This window comes from Halichoerus grypus, chromosome 4, assembly GCF_964656455.1.
Source record: "Halichoerus grypus chromosome 4, mHalGry1.hap1.1, whole genome shotgun sequence".
Lineage (NCBI taxonomy): Eukaryota > Metazoa > Chordata > Mammalia > Carnivora > Phocidae > Halichoerus > Halichoerus grypus.
The window spans coordinates 55721816-55746267 of record NC_135715.1 but is presented as its reverse complement, the minus strand read 5'-3'; the positions used below and the strand labels follow the sequence as shown (position 1 = coordinate 55746267).

Here is a 24452-nt window from a genome sequence, read left to right as displayed (position 1 = left end):
ATTCCACTACTAGGTATACACCCAAGAAAAGTAGACACATTTGTTTACAAATGTTCATGGCATCATTATTCATAATAGTCAAAAAATATGCCCATCAATTTATGAGTAGACAGAATAATGTGATATATCCTTATAATTGAATATCATTCAGCAATGAAAAGGAATGAAGTACTGACTCATGCTACAAAATGGATGAATCTTGCAAACATTATGCTAAGTGATAGAAGCCAAATATAAAAGGCCATATATTTTATGATTCCATTTAAATGAAATATCTAGAATGGGTAAATCCACAGAGACAGAAAGTTGATTAGTGATTGTCAGGGGTGAGTGTGGAGATAGGTAGAAGGGGAATAACTCCTAATGGGTAAGGATTTTTTGGTGGGGGGGGAGGGCTGATGAAGATGTTTTGAAGTCAGATAGTGGTGATGGTTGCACAACTCTGTGAATATACTTAAAAAAAAATCACTGAGTTATACATTTCAAAATGGTGAATTTCTTTTTATGTTAATTGTATCTTAATAAAGCTGTTAAAGAAAAGAGGGGCACCTGGGTGACTGAGTCAGTTAAGTGTCTGACTCTTGATATCAGCTCAGGTCTTGATCTCAAGGTTGTGAGTTCAAGCCCCACATTGGGCTCCACAAAAAATTCTTGTTGGGCTCTGACAGATGATCCACATTAGCTCTGGAATTTCTTATTCAAAAAGCAGGACTCCAAACAGAAGGGATGAGTGAGGGTTGGAATGTATGTTTCATAGATTTGTTGAAAGAATTAAAATTAAAAATTTAGTTCCCTGGGTAATAAGGACAATGTAGAAACTACCTAGTCATATCTGGGCATAAGACAAGGTTAGTTTAAACTCTGATCGATATGTGCTATTGAAAAAGGAGTGGAATTGTATCTAGGTTTTGTTTCTTTAAATCTCTGACGTGAGCTGTATTGCTTTAGTAAGAATTTTTTTTGTTTCTTGAAGAAAATTTTAGAAAATATATGGTTCTATTTTCTGCCTTCATTAAATAAGAAGACCATTTGTCTCATGTCCAAGGCATTTGCCACCATTTGACAGGATAGTGCCCTCAGTTCAGACTTTTCAAGGAATTAATACTCTTCCTGAAAGTTAAATACACTAATCTAAACATTCCAAATGACTTCTTAAAAAAATAAAACACGTAAGAGAAACAGACTAAGTTTAGAAGGACTTAAAAGATATTATTAAACATACTTGGTTTAATTTGTAGGTAACTCAATCATATGGGAAAGAAACACCATACACCAATCTTCTGAGGCACGTGGATTTCTATGTGATGCCAGTAGTTAATGTGGATGGTTATGACTTCACATGGAAAAAGGTAGGTGAAGGCAAAGAAAATAAAGCATACCCTATTTGGGGTACAGGATGCACAGGCTGAATTATTCAAAGAATCGTGGATCTTGGCACAATGGTTTTGTTTAAATATACATATAATTATTTTTTAATTTTATTTTATTATATTATGTATACATATAATTAAATTCTTATTATGGAAAAGCTCAAACATATGAATGGAAATCCTTGCACAGTAAACTCCTTTGTGCCCATCACACAACTTCATCAGTAATTAGTTCGTGGCCAGGGGCACCCGGGTGGTGTGGTTGGTTAAGGGGTCAGCTCTTGGTTTTGGCTCAGGTTCTGATCTCAGGGTCATGAGATCGAGCCAAGTATCAGGCTCTGCACTCAGCATGGAGTCTGCTTAAGACTCTCCCTCTGCTCCTCCTCCTGTGTTGCGCGCTCTCTTTCTCTAAAATAAATAAATAAATAAATAAATAAATAAATAAATAAGTCTTAAAAAAAATAAAATAATCAACTCATGGCCAATGTTTTCTCACGTATATCTCCAAACCAATTCTATCTTATTATATTATTTTGAAGCAAATCTCAGACACCATATCATTTCATCAATAAGTATTTCAGGATGCATCTCTGAAAGAGATCTTAAAAAAAAAAAAATGGTACTACTGTACCTAAGAATTAACGATACTTAATATCATAAAATGTCCATTCGATATTTACATTTGTAATTGCTTCATAACTTAAAAAAATTTTTTTTCTTTGATCCAGGATCCAGTTAAAGCCAATATATTGTGATTGGTTTAGATATCTTTTAATTCTATTTTAATCCATAGATTCTCCTGCCATCCCTCTCATTCTCTCTCTCGCAGTTTTTTCTTTGCAATTTATTCATTGAAGAAAAGGTTTCCCATTGTCTGGATTTGCTAATTGCATTGCCATGTTGAAATTTTACATTCCTCTGTCCTCTGCTTTCTAAAACTTGAAATTTGGATTGTAGAGGATAAATCAGATTCAGGTTTGACTGTTTTTGGCAGGACTACTTCATTGTGATTCCGTATTCTGCATAATGTCTGATTGTATCTCCTTTTGTGATTTTAGCTGCCATCAATACACAATGCCTGGATCCATCCATTCTTACTAGGAATCCTTTGCATAGCATTTTGATTTATAATTTCATAAATTGCAAGATTTAGAAAAGCATCCTAACTGCACTTGCATTCTGGTAGAATTGCATTCTAACTGATATGTGAATTTAAGCCTTAGGACCCTTTAATTTAGTGATGAGCATCTAAATATGAGTAAGTTTCCTGGTCAATCTAATCTATACTGGAAACCATTATCAATGGTTATTTCTAACCCATCAACATCATGATTCAGGAAAATTACTCAAGCAATGTAAGTGATGTCCTTCCTAATGTAATGAGGAGCACATAAAACATAATTGAGCATATATAAGTTCAGAAAAGCCTCCTTGAGCAGCACATGTAAACACCGAGGAGAATAATCAGAGTGATTGGAAACATACAGGATTAAACAGAAGTTGTTTTATGGAGGAGGTAATTTTTGCAAAAGAAATGGGAATGGTGAAGAAGATTGGCTGAAAAACTCATCCCAAGTGAAAGGAATACTGTGAATATAAATTTGTAGGGAGGAGTGGGCAAATCCTGAGCTAAATAAATGAGAAATCCCTAGCATAGTTCCTAACATAAATTTGGGTTCAGTAAATGATCATATTGGGGCACCTGGTTGGTTCAGTCGGTTAAGCCTTGGACTCTTGATTTCGGCTCAAGTCATGATCTCAGCTCAGGTCATGATCTCAGGGTCCTGAGATCAAGCGCCATATCCAGCTCCATGCTCAGTGGGGAATCTGCTTGAGATTCTCTCTCTCCCCCCAATTCTCAAATAAATAAATAAATAAATAAACAAACAATCACATTCACAGATTGATATTACAATAAATTTATTCTTTCACTGAATCATGGTAGAATTCAGCCACCCTTTAGATATTTGCTACTCCCCCACTGTCCTTTGTATCTTAACACTGCCAATTAGTCCCTGCAGTTTGAGAACCTAATTTCTCCAGGGTAATTCTTGCTACCAAACCACAGGCCAGGGGTTGGAAGCAGACTGGGAAGCTTTCCAGAGAGTTGGTGAGAGCAGGGAGAAAGGTACCACATCATCCCAACCCCAGGATTTAAACGATGTCTGTGCAACTGTTTACATGGTCAAATTTCTCAGTTTGCCCCAAGAATCCAATGGGGGAATTTGCTTTATGTTTACAAATGAGGATTGAATCAGTACGATCAAAGGAACCATCAGGCTACAGGTGTCTTCACAGCTCCACCTCTTGAAGCTTTTAAATGAGAGAGTTGAATTCAGTCCAAAGGGAGCACTGAAACTCATGACTCATAGTTTTAGTTTTAGTTGAAACACAAAGTTATTTTACTTTTCTCAGAAGGAATTAAAATTAGACCAAATAAGATTAAAGAAAACCAATAAGCAGCCTACCAAAACCAAATGAAATTTGTGATATAGGTCAAAACTGATCAAATATTACCATTTCATTTGGTTCAGACTGAAATAGTTTTGAGGGAATGTAATTGAGACCTGGATGGAGACAAGGGCTGTGAGAAAGGAATGCTGTGAAGATCGTGACAGGTGGGGGTGCCTGGGTAGCTCAGTCATTAAGTGTCTGCCTTCCGCTCAGGTCATGATCCCACAGGACCCTGGGATCCAACCCAGTATCGGGCTCAGCAGGAAGCCTGCTTCTCCCTCTCCCACTCCCCCTGCTTGTGTTCCCTCTCTCACTGTCTCTCTCTGTCACATAAATAAAATCTTTAAAAGAAAAAAAATCATGACAGGTTTTCAGGAGAGACACACAACCCTGACCACTTAGGCTTTAGAAGTCGTGTCTCTGCTTGAACTAGGAACATGGCCATCCTGGTTATCAGTATTTTGTTTATTTAGAATCGAATGTGGAGAAAGAACCGGTCCTTTCATGAAAATAATCGTTGCATCGGAACAGACCTGAACAGGAACTTTGCTTCCAAACACTGGTGTGGTAGGTTATTCGCTTCATTTCTAGCAATGTTTATTCATTTAAAAAGGGATATTCATGGGGCGCCTGGGTGGCTCAGTTGGTTAAGCCACTGCCTTCGGCTCAGGTCATGATCCTGGAGTCCCGGGATCGAGTCCCGCATCGGGCTCCCTGCTCGGCGGGGAGTCTGCTTCTCCCTCTGACCCTCCCCCTTCTCATGCTCTCTATCTCATTCTCTCTCTCAAATAAATAAATAAAATCTTTAAAAAAAAAATAAATAAATAAAAATAAAAAGGGATATTCATAAAGAAAGGCTCATAATTCAAAGTAATTAGAGGGGAGGCCTATCTGAATCAGGATATAATTTAATAAATGTTTTAGTTAAATGTGATGCTGTGCATGTGCACAGCTCACCTTAACCTCTCTGCCCCGCCATTTCATCTTTAAAAAAAAAAAAAGGAAATTGGACCAGTTCCTTAAGGTCCTTCTAGTTTCAGAATTCTAAAATTCTACTTTTCTAGAATAGTAGGGAAGTGACTGTTAAAGGTCCTACTTCAATGAACAAATAACATTCATCATTAGGATTTCAAAGTAGGATTGGGGGTGGGTACCTCTCCTTAACTGCATAAGAAAATATTCACTTCGAACAGCATTCAAAAACATTTTCTTTGGGTTTCACTATTTACTTAACACGATTTTTTCTTTTATGAATGTCATGAACTTATGTCTAGCATAGTGGGAGCTTATCATTAATTGTTTTGAATGAGTTAAAGTACTCAGCGGACATTGATTTAGGCATTCAAGAATATTGTCTACTTTCAGGGAGGTAGGTGGTGGTTTGCCTTTCCCCCACTGTATTTCATAGTTGCTACATTTAAGAACGAGCTACAAAACAAAACTAAACCTAATAATGATCTTGAATCATCTTCATTTTTGGAAGTGGGTACACATGGCTTTGTGGGGACTACAAGATATTGAAAGTGATTGAAGCCGAAAACCCCGCTTCTAACCACTCCTTTTGCCTTACACAATGCTATGTACGTGATTGTACCTATTCCCTTTTAAAAAAAAGAAGGGAAGTTTTGTGATTTTGAACATTTCATCATTATCTCAGAATCCACATGAAAACTTCACAACAGAGTACTTACCTTATTTCCTTAATTCCTTCCTTCTCTAGGTTAGAAACTCCGTGAGGGAAGGGACCATTATCCATTATCTAGTGCAATGCCTGGGACATGCAGAGTTCCCAGAAGTTAATTAAATGCATAAAGGAATGAATGAGTTGTTCTAAGAGAGCTGCAGATGTAATAAGCAAGCAGAGGAAAGGGCAGTTAATCCTGCCTCGGGCTCACTCCTTTTGTGATTAAGGGAATTACTTAGTGGTTTCTCCATGAGAGCCATTCTTAAGATTGTCCAATAAAAGTGTCCACTGCAGCCCAAAGACTGCCACAGCAGTGATAACTGGGCAGGGAGTCAGAGAAGAAGCAACAAATATGAAATATGTCTGAATAGAGCTGATGGTTACTAAGTGCTGAGCTGTTTATGTATGTCTCCCCCTAGGTTTCATTATCTATGTATCCTGGATGGAGAATTCCAGACTTAGAAGGTCAATCCCATGCTTAAGAGCACAGACCTAGGAAGTGGCAGAGCCGGGATATAAAGCCAGGCTGACTGACTCCAAAGTTATTGCAATTCTTCTTGGAGAATCACCCCTCTATTATAAGTTCCCATCTGGAATTTCTTATTTTATCTTCATGCTCTTTTGGTGCTCTGTTTTACTTAATATTTTTTTTATGGTGAAGTCAGTACTACCCAATTTGAATCATCAAGATGGCAAATATATTCTGTTTTTGCCCTCAAGACATATGGTAGGCCCTCTGAGGCATGGCACTATATTATTACCTGTCACAAGAGTTAAAAACAGAAACAGAAGCAGCAAGCATATAGACAAAAGAGAGTGCCAAATAAAACAAAAAGTAATTGCAAGAATTCTTTTTTTTGTCCAGTGCCCCAGTATCTCTTTTGTACTATGTAAGCAAGCCAGTGAGAAAGAATTAAATCTTATCTCCTCCTTGTTCCTGTACCTAGAACATGCCTTTATGATACTTTTTTAAGAATCTAAAAGAGCACCTTACTTATTAACAAGAATTGACATATCAAGGCTGTTTATTTCATGTTCATTTCCCCTTCCTCTATATTAAAATTGTGTGCGTGTGCATATGTGTCTGTGTGTGTGTGTGTGTTAGAGACGAGAATGGGGGTGAGGTTGCCTTGGACCGCTCAGGCGGCCATAACAAAATACCACAGGCTGAGTGGCTTCAACAAGGGAAATTTATTTCTTGCAGAGCTGAAGGCTGGAAGTCCAAGATGAAGGTGTCAGCTGGGTGGGTTTTTCCGGAGGCCTCTCTCCTTGGCTTGCAGATGGTCACCTTTTCACTGTGTTCTCACATGGCCTTTTTTCTGTGTGCACATCCCTGGTGTCTCTCTCTCTCTCTCTCTTCTTAAAAGGACACCAGCCATATTAGATCGGGATCCCACCTTTATGACTTCCTTAAACCTTAATGACCTCCTTAAAGGCCCTATCTCCAAACCTAGTACATTGTGCGTTAGAGCTTAAACATATGAATTGGGGGGGGGAGCGCAGAATTCAGTCTATAACAGGGAACATTTTGTGAGGACGTCTGGTCTCAAACTTCCTGAGAGAGATCCACTTATTTTCTAAACTGTTAAGTTAAACTACGAAGTGTTTATAACCAGTGTACAGTAGAAAATCCTTTATTTCTTTTCCTATGAGACCATAGTGTCTTTTCATCATTTTTATGGTGCTAAAATATATATAACATAAAATTTGTCATTTTAACCATTTTTAAGTGTACAGTTCAGTACATTCAGGCATTAAGTACATTCACAGTCTGGAAAACCATCACTAATATCCATTTCCAAAACTTCTCATCATCCCAAACAGAAACTCTGTGACCATTAAGCAACGTCTTCTCATTCCCCCCTCTCCTGCAGCCCCTGGTAGTTTCTACTCTACTTTCTGCCTTTATGAATTTTCTTGTACTAGGCCTATAGATCAGAGAATGCTTGAGCTTGAAGGGACCTGGTAGACCAAGTGTCTCTTGGTACAAAAAGAGTGCCTTCAGCGGAGAGAGATGAAGTAGCTTGTCCAGATGAACATGGCTGTTTCATGGCAAAGCAGATCTCAGACTCGAGTTTCCTGACTCTCCACGAGTCTTCCTACCAAAATACTTGAACTCTCCAGAATGGCAGTCACAGAACAAGAATTCTGCGGCTGTGCTGTCTATTACAGTAGTAACAAGTGGTGGCTGAGCCCCTGCAATGTGGCTTGTCTGAATTGAGATGTGCAGTGAGGGTAAAATACACACCAGATTTCAAAGACTTGGCCTAAGAAAAGTAACATAAAACAGGTCATGAATAATTTTTATATTGATTACATTTGAAATGGTAGTACTTTGTACATATTGGGTTAAATAAAGTGTATTATTAATATAGGTTCACCTGTTTCTTTTTTTTTTTTTTTAATGATTGACTGAAAAATAAATCCTGTGACTTGCTTCATGTATCTATGGAAGAGCTCTGGTCTGAGGATTCACGTTAGGGCACCACCTCCTCCTTCATTTCTTTCATGTCCTCCCCTGTCTCTACTCCTAACATATAATCTCTGTTCTCTAGAACTATATATCAGGGGGAAAAGGGCAGGAGAAATCAAAGGGGACAGAACTATGAAAATGGGTCATCTGATCACATTATTGGTTAAAAATTAATACAAATGAAGTACTTAGAAAAGCCTTGGATGTTTAGCACAACATTTTCTTGTAGGGAAAAGAATGTTTCACAAACATTAAGGTTGTTTCTATTGTAAATAAAAGGAAGAAAGCAGAGCAAGCTTAAGTAAGGCAGGCAAGCCTGGAAGGTTAATGGAGTAGCCCATGGGACCTGAGGACAAGGATGCAGCTGAGCCTCAGAAACAGCCTGGAACTGGGCCTCAGCACTGCAGTGGGCTCCGTGAGTCCTTTCTCTCCCCATTCATCACTGTGAAGCACACTGGATTCTTTTTTATTCCAATCCGGATGATGATGATGATGATGGCGATGACGACGACGACTACAAAGGGGAGAAACAGTAGTCACTGAACACTTAGACAAGGCACCATGCGAAGCACTTCATATGCATTAGCTCATTGAATCCTCATTAAATATATAATTTTCCCATTTAGCAGATAAAAAAATCAAGGTATAGATAGGTTTACAACATTTTATGTAAGGCCATATCTATTAAATGGCAGCGCCAAGATTAGAATCAAGTGATTGGACGACTAAAAATATGTCTATGCCGCTTAGCCTCTTATTATAAAGGGCCATTACTACTGAGAATGTTCACTTTGCATCTCCTGAAATAGCAGTATTTCCTTCATAGGGTTGCATGAGGATTAAGTGAGATATTGCGTGTAAATCTTAGAGTTCGTGTCTGCAGGTGATGTTACTGGTATTGTCTTCTTTGTTCTGGAGAGCAGCTAGACTGACACCAGAATCTTCATCTCAATTTCAAGTTATCAGTGGAGGGATTCAGATTGACAGAACACAAGTTAAGGATCCAGTTCAGGATTAATCAACTGTTTCCAGGAGGGAATAAGAGATGGCTCCCTGGGGCTCCACCCCGGTGCATTAAGGAAGAAAACTACCATCTGAAGTGATGTATACTATAATCTCTGAAAAGTATGAATAAATATTATGCTGGCACCCAATATCACCATTTTATTTTGTTTAAGGACTTATTTATTTAGCAAGTTAGAAGTAGCACTGAAGGCAGACTTCCATATTCTGAATTCCCAAATGAGACTTTTTTTTTATGGGCTATATTGATTAGTAACTTTTAAACTACAAATACCAGAAAAACCAAACTCACAAAGGATTAAAGAAAATGGGCTTTCTAAAAAAATGTGTTTTTTCTTCTCTCATATAGCCACAAGTTTGGAGGCAGGGCTGGCTGACGTCTCTGAGATTTCCTTTCACAAAGGGTACAAGATGGCTGCCCCCAGACAGCAACTGTTGTGTTTGCTATGAGGGCATAAAAATACTTACTTCAGGGGAGCCTGGGTGGCTCAGTTGGTTAAGCGACTGCCTTCGGCTCAGGTCATTATCCTGGAGTCCCAGGATCGAGTCCCGCATCCGGCTCCCTGCTCAGCGGGGGGTCTCCTTCTCCCTCTGACCCTCCCCCCATCTCACGTACTCTCTCTTCTCGTTCTCGCTCTCTCAAATAAATAAATAAATAAATCTTTAAAAAAATATTTACTTCAAAAGAAATATAAATATGTTCTTTACAGAGTTCTATCTAATGCATTTCTCTAAAAATGTTGCACCATAGATACCCAGAAAAGGCAGTCAGGGAAATCACAAATCACAATAGCATATGCATCCCTTCTAATCCCACTCTATCAATTTCACTTCAGGGGAAGGTGCATCAAGTTTCTCATGCTCAGAAACCTACTGTGGCCTTTACCCCGAATCAGAACCAGAAGTGAAGGCAATGGCTAATTTCTTGAGAAAAAACATCGACCACATTAAGGCTTACATCAGTATGCATTCATACTCCCAGCAGATACTGTTTCCATATTCCTATAATCGAAGCAAAAGCAAAGACCATGAGGAACTGGTAAGTGCTACTTAATTATTTTTTTCATTGGCATTTCAGAAATAAAATAATACCTAGCTCAAGAATAAAAAACTGTGGGAAAAAATTTCTCCTTTGGAGGACAGAGGGAAAGATGGTTTATATTTTGGTCTCACTCTGCTGAGAGTCATCCTGAGTCAGGGTTCACTGAGGGAATGTAAAGAACAGGTCCTACCCTGTGGACGCGAACTTTAGTCCAGCAGATGGGTCCCTAAGAAAATGTCAGACATATTGCTTGAAGGTCAGGTTTGAACCATTCCACATGGAGCTGAACTACATATAAAACCATAAAAGCAAGGACAAGAGTCTCTGGAATTGTGGGTCTGCTTTGTGGTAACTAGCTTTCTACAACAGCCTGACATAGGTCAAGTCCTGGTACAACACTCATCAATCGAATACCAACATCGGGAATTGTGTACACACTCACCTCCCTAACCCCCAGAGGTTTGGTCCTATTAAAAGCACCTCCAATGTCAACATTTTGGAATGTAGTAGAAGATACAGGAAGTTTGAAGAGGACTCATATAACCTGCTAACCCCTCACTACTTTTTGGTCCCAGTTGTTCTGCGTTTGGGTTGATGACGAAGAATGTAAGAGTTCTTCATGCATTATAGCTAGGATGGGCCACATTCTTACCCCAGATGCTTTCCAGACAATGGAAGGGTTATGGTGACAGTCTGACTCTTGGCCAAGGTCTGATCTTTATGTAGTGGTTTGTTTCTTACTAACTCCTCTTGTTCTGGTTCTCTTTTTTTCCTTTCTCTCTCCTTTTATTTTAATTTTTATTTGTTTGTTTTTGTTATTGAAGTATAGTTGGCATACAATGTTACATTAGTTTCAGGTGTACAACATAGTGATTCCACAGTTCTATACATTATGCTCATCACAGTAAGTGTAGTTACCATCTGTCACCATATAACGTAATTACAATATTATGACTATATTCCCTATGCTGTACTTTTTATTCCATGACTTATTTATTTTATAACTGGAAGTTTGCACCTCTTAATTCCCTTCACATATTTCATCCATCCTCCCAATGCCTCCCCCCCTCCTCTGGCAGCCACCAGTTTCTTCTCTGTATTTATGATTCTGTTTCTGTATTTTTGTTTGTTTGTGCATTTGCTTTGTTTTTCAGATTCCACATATAAGTGAAATCACACGGTATTTGTCTTTCTCTAACTTATTTCACTTAGCTTAATACCCTCTAGGCCCATCCATGTTGTTGAAAATGACAAGATTTCTATTCTCATTCTATTATATGGCTGAATAATATTTCATTGCATATATGTACACCCCACATCTTCTTTATCCATTCGTCTATCAACAGATACTTAAGTTGTTTCCATAACTTGGCTATTGTAAATAATGCTGCAATAAACAGAGGAGTCATATATCTTTTCAAATGAGTGTTTTCATTTGCTTTGGGTAAACACCCAGTGGTGGAATTACTGGATCACATGATATTTTTATTTTTAATTTTTTTGAGGAACCCCCCCATACTGTTTTCCATAGCAGTCACACCAATTTACATTCCTACCAGACAGTGCACAAGAGTTTCATTTTGACCACATCCATACCAACACTTGTTATTTCTTGTATTTTTGATAATAGCCTTTCTGACAGGTGTAAGGAGATATCTCATTATGGTTTTGATTTGCATTTCCCTGATGTTTGGTGATATTGAGCATCTTTTCATGTATCTGTTCGCTGCCTATATGCCTTCTTTAGCAAAATGTCTATTCAGGTTCCCTGCCTATTTTTTAGTTAGATTATTTGTGGATTTGCGTTTTGTTTGGATTTTGTTTTTGTTGTTTTGGTGTTGATGTGTATGTCCTGGTTCTCTTACAAGAATAAACTATAGCCACATTAGGGGCTAGCAGTTGCTGATGACAAATATAAGGTTATTTGCATTTTCTGAAAATAGCTCATTTAGAACATAAACACATCTGATACTTGCAATTCTTTCTTCTTCTCAAGAGAAAACTTTTAAGGAAAGCTCCTTTATTGGTATTATCCTTGAAGAAATGAGAGGCTATTTATCCTGATTTGGAAATAAAATTGGTCTGATTTCCCTTATTTTTGGATTACTGTTATCACCAGCAGTTGTTGAGTTATTTTGTGTAAAATATTGTGTTTGGTGGACATTAAAAGAAGCATTAGGTGGGACCCTGCCCTTTAAGAGAACATGATATGGTTAGGGAGCTCAGTCATCAGCAAATGTTACAAACAGCTGTATCCTAAGTGCAGCAACTACTAAATAAGTGGCACAGATGGTAGACCTCAATTCTGACTAGGATAGCAGGGGGTGGCCTCATTAACTGATTCAGAAGGAAATGCTAGAAAAGCCAGGGGATAAAGTCCTTGTTCTTGAGGGATTTATCATCTATTAAGTGGTGACATATTGTAAAGAAAAATAATAATAATAAAGCACTATTGACATCAAAGAACAGATCCATTTCCAGCCAGAAATTGAAATGTAGGAATTCTAGAGACAGACAGGGAAGGGAGGACATTGAAAGCTGAGGAAATGTGTTCCCCACAGGAAGTATGTTCAGGTGTGGGGGTGTGAAAGTGGCGGGTGACATCATCAGAAAGTAGATGTGGTCAGTTTGTTTGTATGTCAGAATGAATTTGTATTTCATTCTGTAGACAATGGAGTTCCATTAAAAATTTTTTTAACAAAGGAATGCCGCAATGTAATATGCGCTGATATTCCTCTAAGTTATTTAAGAGAGTGTCAATGAGTACTAGCATCAACCTCATAAAAGATCTGGATAAGCTAGAACCAAATGTAGTAGAATGAGGGATTTATTTATTAGCCTATCCCATACTGGCACATGATCCTTTTTACCTGATGAGTCTGTAGGAGTTATTAGACATTTTACACATGAAGACAATAGTCTGTGAGAAGGAAATGATCTACGCATTAGGTATATGTAGTATTTTGAGAAGTCACATTTAAAGTTTGGTGATAATTTTGGGGTGCCTGGGTGGCTCAGTCGGTTAAGTGTCCAACTCTTGATCTGGGCTCAGGTCATGATCTCAGGGTTGTCATATTGAGCCCATTGTCAGGCTCTGCGCTCAGCGCTGAGTCTGCTCCAGGATTCTCCCTCTCCCTCTGCTCCTTCCACCCGCCAATAAATAATTTAATTTAATTTAATTCTCTAAAAAAATAAAGTTTGGTGATAATTTTGTGTAGGAATAGGGTAACCCCAGGCTGTTTGCCTTTGAAATACAGTTGTACTTCATTTTACATGATAAGTGAATTCCTGAAGACCAAAAAGCATGTGAGAATTATTTTTCCTTCAAGTTAAATAAAATTTTCAATGCATTGGAGGAGTCTATGTTTAAAGCCACCCAATTGTGATTTCCGTAAAGCAAAAAAATATTTGTTAAAGTTTATTTATTCTTACTGTGTAGATTTTTCATACGCACAGTTTTCTTCTAGCTCTATTGAGCTATAATTGATGTATAACATTGTATAAGTTTAAGGTGTACAATGTGATGAATTGATACACATTGTGAAATGATTACCACAATAAAGTTAGTTAACACAGCCATCACCTTACATAATTGCAACTTTTTCTTTTGTGGTGAAAACATTTAAAATCTACTCTCTCAGCAACTTTCATGTATATAAAATAGTGTCCTTAACTATAGCCACTATGCTGTGTGTTAGATCCCCAGAACTTATTCATCTTATAACTGGAAATTTATATCCCATGACCAACATCTCTGCATTGCATTCACACCCAAGCCCCTGGCAACCACCATTCTACTTTCTATTTCTTCCTATACACAGTTTGATTCAATTAACATATGATTGTTTTATTAAGAAACTTCTACCTGTCCAGCTTCAAAGCTGCACATTAACTGAAATTCCATATTCTATTGATTTCAGTCCCTAGTGGCCAGTGAAGCAGCCCGTGCTATTGAGAATATTAATGAAAATATCAGATATACTCACGGCAGTGGTTCAGAAACTTTATGTAAGTATTTCTTCTTAAGATCTGGAGAATTGTGAGGTACTAAAGAAATCTGTGTGTTTGGTTTTTCTGTGTGGGTTTAATTTTTCTAAATGGAATCTTTAAACAAGGTCACATGTAAAATAGTTGGATTACAGCAATTAGAAATGGAAGCGTAATAGCTATGAGAGCACCAAACAAGGTTATATTAATAAATGAATACCCTCAAAAGAAGCCAAAATGATATTTAAGAAATCATGTTCATTGCTGTAGAGCAGAGATTATAGAATTGGCATCACACTGGTTGAGTGAAGCAGGAAAGGTCATACAGGGCCAAAAGAATGTATAAGATGTCCAGGGTTCCCATGAAAAGTTGTGCAGGTTGAACACTATACAAATCTAGGGAACATTTTTACATTAAATGCTTTATAATAACAGGCTGTGCCCACTAAAGCACACTATATAGTTAAGTGTCTTTTGTTTGTATAACACTGATAACAGCTTGTATGTGGCAAACTCTTAAGAAATATTTTCAAATTTAATTTCTGCTGGCAGATATTTATCGAGGGACTCTTTTTAGGATGACAGACAATGATTTTTTTTCTTTTGAAGTTGGAGGAGGAGATGGAAAAAGAGGAACAGAAAATAAACATGTAACCAGGTGTCAGCAAACTATGACCCATAGGCCAAATTCAGCCCACTGCTTGTTTTTGTATAGCCTGTGAGATAAGAATAGTTTTTCCATTTTTAAAAGATTTTTTTATTTGTTTATTTGAGAGAGAGAGAGCAAGTGGGGGGAGGGGCAGAGGGAGAGAGAGAATCCCAAGTAGACACCGTGCCTAGCGTGGAGCCCGATGAGGGGCTGGATCTCACAACCTTTAGATCATGACTAAGCAGAAATCAAAAGTCTGACGCTTAACTGACTGAGGCACCCAGACACCCCAGTTTTTCCATTTTTTAAAAGGTTTAAAAAAAAGATTTTGTGACATGTTAAAATTATATGAAATTCAAATTTCAGTATTCAAAAATAAAGTTTTATTTGAACACAGCCACACCCATTTATTTATGTATTGTTTATGATAGCTTTCACGATAGTAGAGTCAAGTAGTTGTGACATACTTTGTGGCCCACAAAGCCTAAAATACTTACTACCTAGTCCTTTGGAGAAAAAGTTTGCAAATCTCTGATGTAAACAATGAAATAGTCAAATATAGTATAATCCCATTGAGAAGTGAAGAAAATAAAAGAGGCTTAAGGGTTTGAGAATGACTGCAGGAGAGAGAGGCTACTTAGCTAAAGTGGCCTAGGAGGGTCTCTCTCTGTAGGTGACACTTCTGGGAGACCTACCTGATAAGTGTCTGCCAAACAGTGATATACGAGGAAAACCAGGGAGAGAAAATGGGTTGTGAGAAGGCCCTGAGACAATATTCAAAGCCCCAAAATTTTCTTTAACAGGTATGATCTACAGGAATATAAAAACACACTCATCTTAATAATCACATTCATATTATTTTCAATAAATTGCTTGAGCACCAGATGCCCTATAAGTAGAAAGTCCAGAATCTTCCTCTTCCACCTCAACAACCCCCAAATGTCTCAGAACAAAGTGGAGCCAGATTGGTCCACATGGTATCTCTGTCTCTTGGTATCACTGGCCCACTGCTGCCTTTGCTGACCCAGGTCCTTGCTCTGTCAGAGAGGGACCCTACAGCTTCCTTTCACAATTCAGAGCTTTCTTGATTCTCCTCCTCTTCTCTACCATTGCTCCCCAAAGCATAACCACAGGTGTCTCAGGGCTAGAGAGCTTACAAAGCAACTTTCTGGTGTGATGAAATCAGTCCATCTCTACACATTCATTCATTCAGTCAGTATACATCTATGAGAATGTGTTCATAAGCATGAGAAAATGGCTGGAAGAAGAAATGCCAAATATTGATAGTGGTTGTCAGAAGTATTTGCTGAATAACTCATTAATCCACTGCTGATGAATATTTTTAGTATTATAAACAATGCTTTGGTAAACACCTTTGTAGTTCATTTAAGTATAGGCATTAGAAAGAGGCAAAAATGATCACTTCACATATTATATGATTGTCTACCTGGAAAACAGTAGAAATCAACCAAAAATATTAGTAACAATCAAAAGTTGAAGGTGGCTGAATATGAACTAAATATACAGAAATCTAAAGCTCTCTTATATACCAAAAAATAATCAGGTAGAAAATAAAATGAAAAAAAGATCCTACTGCCCCTCTATATGTACATACATACACATTGCACACATATATACATACAGATACATATATGTGGATTCATTGTTAAATGTATGTGTGTGGGTACACATACAAATCAATATATTTATATGAAAAACCTAGAAAATTTTACTGGTATACATAGAAGAAGATAAATAAAAGGAGAAACCTACCATGTTTTTGAGTAGGAAAGCAAAATAAAAATGTGTCAGTCGTGCTAAATTAATCTGTATATTTAATGCAATCCCAATGAACAGTTAAATGACTTTGAATTTCTTTTGAAAGAATGGATTTGGTAGAAGAGCTTGTAAAATTCTGAAAAATGAGACTAATAAGAGAGAATTTGCTCCAACCAGGTGTTAAGGTACATTATAAACATATAGTAATTAAGATTGTGGAGCTGAGCCAGGAAAAGACAGATCAACAGGAGGGAATAGTGAGAACAGAAAGACACTTAAATATATAAGGGCATCTTATTTCTCATAAAGGAGGCATTTCTAAGAATGTTAGCTATTCAATTAATAGGATTGGAAAACCTGACAACTTACTCAGAAAAAGAAATTAATTGATTTACTAACATATATTTCTCTAAAATAAATCCTAGATAGATAAAATATTTTAATATAAACACTCTGCCATAAACCAAGTTGAAAGCTAAATAACCAAATAAGAAAAAAATGCAAATATTACACAAGGCAAATTCAAATTTACACTAATGTTGCTGTTATAAACAATCTATAAAATCAATTGAGTAGAAAAATGAGCAAAGACAACTGATAAAAAATATAAAGATGGACAATAAATATACCAAATAAAATGTTCAGCTCAGTGGTAATCAAATAAACAAAATAAGATGATTCAATATTATTTTTCACCCATAAAACTGCCAGAAATGCATAATTCCTGTGCATTGTATGGGAGGGGGAAGTGGGCAAATTCATACTCTGCTAGTATGAAGATGTAAATTGGTTCAATTATTTTGAAGGTTATTTGGGAACATGTAGCATAATTGTAAAAAGTGGATAATCCTAGGCTAGTGAATCTACTTCTAGGGAAGAATATTCTAGAGAAACAAGCAATTAGTAAAAACAAGAAAGGACATTGTCAAGTTGCTTATATTAATTAGAAATTAGAAAAACAATTCTAAATGTCTCCAAGTAAATATTGAACTTAATTATATCCAGCTTTACAATGTAGTGCTATGAGATCATGAAAAATGATAACGTCGTTTTGAAGTTATTGATACATAAAGCTGGTCAGATAGATTATGTTTAGAAATATTACAAAACTGCATGTATATGATGATCTTATTTCTGTAGGAAAAATTTAAGGATGTTAAAGCATGCACTGAGGGAAAAAATAACACTAAAATGTTACTGGTGATTATTACTCTTTGGCAGAGATATGGGTAATTTTTATTTTCTTCCTTAACCTGTTTTTCTTCAATCTCCATTTTCTACCAGCAACTTAGATTACTTAATAATCAGAAAAAAGCAGAGCTATTTTTAGGGAAAAAAATCCATTTTGTTAGTTAACTTGAAACATCTGTATTTCAAAAAGTAATTTCTTTTTTCTTCTTGTAGACCTAGCTCCTGGAGGTTCAGATGACTGGATCTATGACTTGGGCGTAAAATATTCGTTTACAATTGAACTTCGAGATAAAGGCAGATACGGATTCTTGTTGCCAGAGCGTTACATCAAGCCCACTTGTACAGAAGCTTTCGCCGCTATCTCTAAAATAGTTGGGCATGTCATCAAGAATGTTTAATGCCGTTAATTTTTTCACTCTTCTCCCATATTTTAGTTTATGGTTCCAACAGGACCAAATCATTGTACCCGTTCTTCTAAAATTTTATCAGTAGTTTTGAGAGAAGGTTTTCCTATTCCTTGCTTTTGTCAACGAACAAAATAAATGTTACCTTAAAATTAAGGCAGAGAAAGGCTCACATTTCTTTTTCCTTTTTAAAAAAATTTGTAAGAGGCTAGATACGGATTTTGATTCAGGGTGTTTGACTACCCACCTCAAGCAATTTTAATAACTAGTTTCTTGCAGATCATTGGACCACAAAAGGAAAGGTGGTTAGAAGTACGTTAAAGATTTCTGCTCCAAATTTTCAGTGAACTGCTTGCGCCTTTAAAAACACAGCCGTGTATGCTTTGTTCCACAGTAATAAGCGATGGCCCAGAAAGCGGAGGAGTGTCAAAAACAGGACAAATATCACCTGTCACTGCTCAGTAAACATTTTTGAGCAAATGAATGAACGGCTGTAGTTATTTTCAACAACAGATATGGCATTTACAACAGCTGTTTATTCTAAGAAATTATGTAATAAAAGAAGTAAACTCTTTCTCTCTCTTTTTTTTAAGATTTTATTTATTTGACAAGAGAGAGGGAACACGAGCAGGGGGAGTGGGAGAGGGAGAAGCAGGCTTCCCGCGGAGCAAGGAGCCCGATGCGGGGCTCGATCCCAGGACGCTGGGATCATAACCTGAGCCGAAGGCAGACACTTAAGGACTGAGCCACCCAGGCGCCCCGTAAACTCTTTCTCTTAAATTCACTTTTTATTGGAAATTTTAGCTCTCCCTGGCTCAGAGATTCCACTCCAAAGGTCCCTTCAACAAAGCACCGATTTGAGGATTTCCACGGCACTCCTACGAGCCGACGTTACGCCCAGGGGCGTGTCTCCGGAGGGGCGGTGCCTGCGCGCTGACGACTAATCTGGCGGCCGGAAGCTGCTTCGGTCCACTGGGGATCAGAGCAAACACTTGACTTCCGGCGGAATTTTGAGTCGGTCTTCCTATCGGCCTGTTAGTGTTTTCGTTGCCTTTCTTGCTCTCCAGGCTCTCTTCCTTCATTTTCGTCCTACATCTCAGTCTCACTTGACCCTGGCGAAGCGGCGGGCGGGTTCTGCTTCTCAGCTGCCCCCGGGTCCTCTCGCTAGCGAAGGGCCGGTTCCCGGGAGCCGCGCGCGCACCTCCTTCTCGTCGTAGTCTTCCCGGGGCCAGGCGCGGGGACAGAGAGTCGCCTCCCCCGCTCCTCGGAGCGGTGGCGGCGGTAGCGCCTCCTGACTGAGCTTGCGACAGGAGCTCGGGGAGGAGGTAAGCTTGAATTCTGTGCATTGGTGTGGGTATCGGGGGAAAGGCTTTGGACGGACCCGGGATGGGAAGGCCCCGGGTTGTCCTCCATCCCTTTTTGGGTCACGCCAGGATTTTGAGCTCTCCTTGAGCATCCCACCCTTAACTCTGCAATAGCTCCCTGGGCTCAGGCTTCGTTTCTAGCTCTTGTTCTGATTCCGGCGAGTTTGTTTAAAAGGACTGGTGGATTCAGACAAAAGACTGTGCTGGGTCCCTACCAAAAAGGCTTGGGAACCCTGGCGCAGTATTCTCATTTGTATGCGCTGGACGGGGGCAGGAATATGATCTTAGATTTAGAGGCTCCCTCCACGCGTTCCAGACCTGTAGGAAAAATTACCTTGCTGTTGGTTGTATTTGGTTTTGCTTATTTCCCGGCAGTGATAATTTAACCACTTGGGTCCTGGAAGTTCCCTGGGTAGTTACTTTTGGCAACTATCTCTCAGAAACTGAGGAAGGTTGAGTGAAAGGAGAGGGTCTGCTGTTTGGCATTATCTCTTTCTGAACAGGTTAAAATAATTTATGTGGCTGCAAATTATTCAGAGTTGATATTACTTGAACGATATTGGTAGGATCTTGTTTGTAGAGCGTAGTGTCTTAAGCTATTCGGTTATATTGTGAAGTTTTCAGATAATTTGAACTACTCTGAAAATTATAGGCGTATACTATCCCTTCAGATTTTGGGGGTTTTTTGAAGAAATAATTTTAAAAGTTTGGAAAATATCTTCACAGCTCAACTTTTCAAAGTCCATGATACTGTTGCAGTTAATCTAAATGTTTATGGAGTACAATCCATGCATGTGTATATGGTGCCAGTTAGCGGAGTCTAGTTTGTAATATTTGAAATTACTGGCTTTAGTACCTAAGTGACAATATTTTTAAGAGTTTTGTGGACATAATCTGTAGATTTTCAAATACTTTCCAATTTCTTAATGAAATAGATTATAAAATGACAATTTAAACAAGAGACTACTAAGAATGTTGATGCAGGTATGTAGCAATTTGTGTCTGTAAAAACAGTTGCACCATGAAACTTACTAGACTTTTACTGTGTGGATCTGGTAGGATCCAGTTTTATCAAATGCATGCCTCTTACTGGCTTCCTAATTCTTGCTGATTCAAAATGAATATTGATTGCATATTTAAGATATGCAAATCCAATTTTCATATCGGTAAATTAATACTAAAATTCATCAAGCGGATGCTATTTTCACTTCTGTACAAGTTATTAGAATTTTAATAACTTGTCGGTGTTAATTGGTATTACAGTATGCATTGGCAGTTAAATATAGAAAGCAAAATTGTTTAATTGACATTTATTTGAGGAATTGGTTTTTAGTGGATGTTAGTCTTCCCCACCTCCCCCAACCCCATTCTCCATTTCATGTAGAGTTGGAGCTATTTTAGTAGATACTTAGTAACAGTTGAAAGTTAACTGGTGTTGCTATTTAAAGTGTCTTTATTTTTTGGTAGTGTGCATTTTGCAGTTCTGTTTATTTCACTTTATAGTAGTTGCTAGCATTGGCTATTTTCTGTGCATAGTCTTTTTAACAAATTATTTTTTCTACACAGTGCTACAGTATTGCCTTGCTCATAGTGGTATAGTCAATTTAGTTCTGTTAATTGTTTGGAATTAACTCTGGAATTGTTTTAGTCTATCTGTAAGCAACCTGCAAGATTGTTTTAGAAAGTTATTTTTTTAAAAAATTCTCCCAGACTATGCATCAAATAAACTTTTTTCTTTCAAATATATGAAATATAAATAGGAAGAGACCTTATTTTTAATATAAACCTTTTAATTTTAGAACTTAAGTGGATAAGAATTTATTCTACCAGTTAGTACATTTATGTATTTTTAATTGTTTACTTGACAGTTTCCTAATATTATGCTGCAACTTATCCAGATTAAAATGATAAATGCTTTCATTTGTCCTAGGGGAAGATGAGGCCTCAAAAAGATGTAATTATGGTTTTAAATGAGGATACTAGAATTGATATATGTTTTATTGACAAGATTTTAGTAATTAGGCTTCAAGAACCATTGATCATTTGTATGTTTCCCCTGTCTTAGCCATATTTATAGGGTGGAGCTTTGAGTACATTATGATATTTGTGAGTTTTGGGGGGAGAAGGGGGACTGTTCCCATTTATTAAGACCCTCTTTTGTTGTATTTTAATAGATTCAAACTCTGTATCCCCTGTTTTTCAATTGAAAATATATCATAAAAACCTTGATATTTATTTACTCTGCAAATGGAGGCGAGAAATAGGAAAATAATTCCAAAGACTTTCACCGGTGTCACATGGGCTTTGATAATGTTGGTGTTTGGGAAAGACATGAAGATGTGGGTAAAAGTGTAATGACAACTTGAAATCAAAGATTAATTTGAAAACAAAACTGGAGGGAAAAGATTTAAAGTCTCTGAAATAGGGAAGACTTTAATATTTACATTTTTATTTTATGGTTTCTAACTCTTCTCACATACTTTGAAGCATTTGCTTATTGAAGCCTGTTCAAATATTAATTGAAAAAGGTTTTTATCCCCTCTCAGTCAAATCTATATTTTATTAGATTGTAGTATTTATTTGCCTTTGAGGACCCAAATTTTTAGATAGAAAATTCTAATTAAGTCATTTTAATTGGTGACATACTTTTAAATTAATAAATTAATGTATATGAGTAAATGCCTTTTTGGTGTATTGTAGATTATATGTATATATTTAGGCAAATAGCATTTAAAATATTATATTTTGTGTTCTTTATAAGCATATTTTATCTATGTCAGTCATGAATATTTCAGTAATATTTCGAAAACTTATTGCTAACTACTGATAGAAGTTCCTAGATAGATGATCAGAAGAATTCCTCTTCCTTTCAATTAGAAAACTTCAAATACTACTTTTTCCCTTTTGCCTCAGATTTTTTTTCCTGTCTGTGACCTCCCTCTAACATAGACCTGGTACTCAAACTCAAAGTTAGGAGGAAGCCTGACACTGTTGGATGCTGAGAATATGACTTTTACTTTGCTGTTTTTCCCCTAAGTTGGAAGACTCGACAGTAGCTAAAAGTAAAGTTCCAGTGATAATAACTGTGTAGGTGAATCTTGAGTAGTTCTTCATGTCCCATGTACAAGCAACTTTGTCTCTGTGGGAGGGTGCTTTAGTGGCAGGGATACATACAAGGAGGGGTATAAGATTCCATCATAAGTCCTCACTAGTTTGTCTTCGACATAGTAGTCCAAACCTTTTGAAATCTTCAAAGTTTATGTTAGTGATCTAGGATTGGAGAGAAGCCATGGTTTTCAGTGGTAGGTCAGGGGAGTAGTGGACTTCTGATCCAAGCAACGGATTATAGAGCAGAAATCGAAACAGTTAATACCTGGAGCCCTCAGAAAAACAAGAAAGGAGATGCTAGATGACCAGTGTTTCAGGTATAATAATAAATAGCTGTTCCCCTAATTATGGAAAGCACTACCATTAATTTTTTTGGAGGAGGGTGTGTTAGGAGTGGCAGCATGCTGCGGCTATATAGGAGTTTGAGGAGCAGAAATATTTCCGTTGATAGCGGAGGGAAATACGTAAGGTTAGGGTTAGTCTTCTTGAGGCAGCATGGGGGGGATGGTGTACCTGTTTTCCAAGTTCTAAATACTAATAAGAGCTAATAAGGAACTTTTAGAACTCATTCAATTTTAAGTTTATTAATATTTTAAATACTGAATTAGTGAAGATTACAGTGTACATCTCTATATTAATATAGTAACATGAGACTTTGAACATTTGTTTTTGTTGTAAACTTTCCCTATTTTTTGTGACATACTCACTTTTTATTGACTCCTGCTCAGACATAAATTGTAAAAAAGTGGTTTTCTCAGTTAAACAAAGCTCTACATTTTCTAGATCTTTTCTCAGTTCCATTTATCTTGGCCTTCCATTCTATAAAGAACTTTTCAGTAAATCAAATGGACATATGAAATTTTACCAGATTTTACTTTGTAAATTCATTATTTGGGCTGAGAATGAAATAAAAATTATCTTATAATACTAACTGTTGTATGTGGGGTTGGCTGTATAGTTCCTTATTTGGAGAACAGTTGATACATATGTGGTTTTATGTTGCAACAAACTCTTACTCATTAATGTGCCGCTCTACACTAATCTTTAAAAATTTGTAAAGTTACTTTCCAACTTCTTTGAATCACTAAAAATTAATTACTAAAATGGTTGTATTTTATATTAAAGAATAATAACACATTTTTTTTTTTTCCAATTTAAAACTACCATATGGTATCATTTCCTATTTTCCTCTTGGTTCATTATCTTTGTTCATTTGTCAAATGTTGTCCTTACTCTTAGGATTCTTTTAAAAATACAACCTGAATAGGAGTATCTAACTAAACCAAATATTGTTTACAATATTTTTAAGCTTTTGATTTGGTACTATTGAGACTTAATTTCCTTTCAAGTGATATGTCTTTACTTTGAAACCACATTAAAGAGCTTCTTGAATTTGTGAATTTTATGGAGACCAGTTCCATACCAAATGGAACTTTCACTTCTTTAGCTATCATTCATTCTAGTAACTTTTGACTATTGATAAGATTTCAACTAATTGGATTATATGAAATGTGATATGGTTTAGTTCCCCCCCCCTTAGGCAGTTCCTACCCAGTTCCCACAGTGATGTGCTAATTTTTTCTAGATCTAGAATTTAATGTTTTTTCTAACATATATCATAATACTGTTATCTGATGTTTTCATTTCCAGTTGAATCACCTGATTATATACTTAGATTTGTTTTGTTATGGTTTTAGTGTTAAATGTTTTATTTACTTTTGTAAAATATTTTTACAATTTGTCTTTCTTGTTTCTAATAATGGTAAGGTAGCCTGTTCATCACTTTTAGCATCTTTGACTTTTATGTCAATGTAGTATAAATTATAGAAACATCTTGACTTCTAGTTCTCTTGCCTGTCCTATTTTGAAAGAAAGTCATTTTATCAACATTGAATTTTCTTTATATTATTGAAAATAAATGTCC

The 24452-nt window shown here is 36.9% G+C and overlaps 2 protein-coding genes across 11 annotated transcripts in view; both read left to right on the top strand.

The window, feature by feature from the left end:
- Positions 1 to 18212, top strand: part of CPB2 (carboxypeptidase B2) — a 63276-nt gene extending 45064 nt beyond the window's left edge. For all 3 annotated transcript variants that reach the window (XM_078070349.1, XM_078070348.1, XM_078070351.1), the window contains 5 exons: positions 1239 to 1349; positions 4298 to 4391; positions 9841 to 10043; positions 13967 to 14054; positions 17866 to 18212. In XM_078070349.1, coding sequence (XP_077926475.1) covers positions 1239 to 1349; positions 4298 to 4391; positions 9841 to 10043; positions 13967 to 14054; positions 17866 to 18050 — 681 coding nt within the window. In that variant the 3' untranslated portion in view covers positions 18051 to 18212. The remainder of the gene's footprint in view (positions 1 to 1238; positions 1350 to 4297; positions 4392 to 9840; positions 10044 to 13966; positions 14055 to 17865) is intronic.
- Positions 18213 to 18354: 142 nt separating this feature from the next.
- ZC3H13 (zinc finger CCCH-type containing 13) overlaps positions 18355 to 24452 on the top strand; it is a 93293-nt gene continuing 87195 nt past the window's right edge. For all 8 annotated transcript variants that reach the window (XM_078070347.1, XM_036071076.2, XM_036071080.2 and 5 more), the window contains exon 1: positions 18355 to 19381. The gene's annotated coding sequence lies outside the window, so the exon portion shown is untranslated. The remainder of the gene's footprint in view (positions 19382 to 24452) is intronic.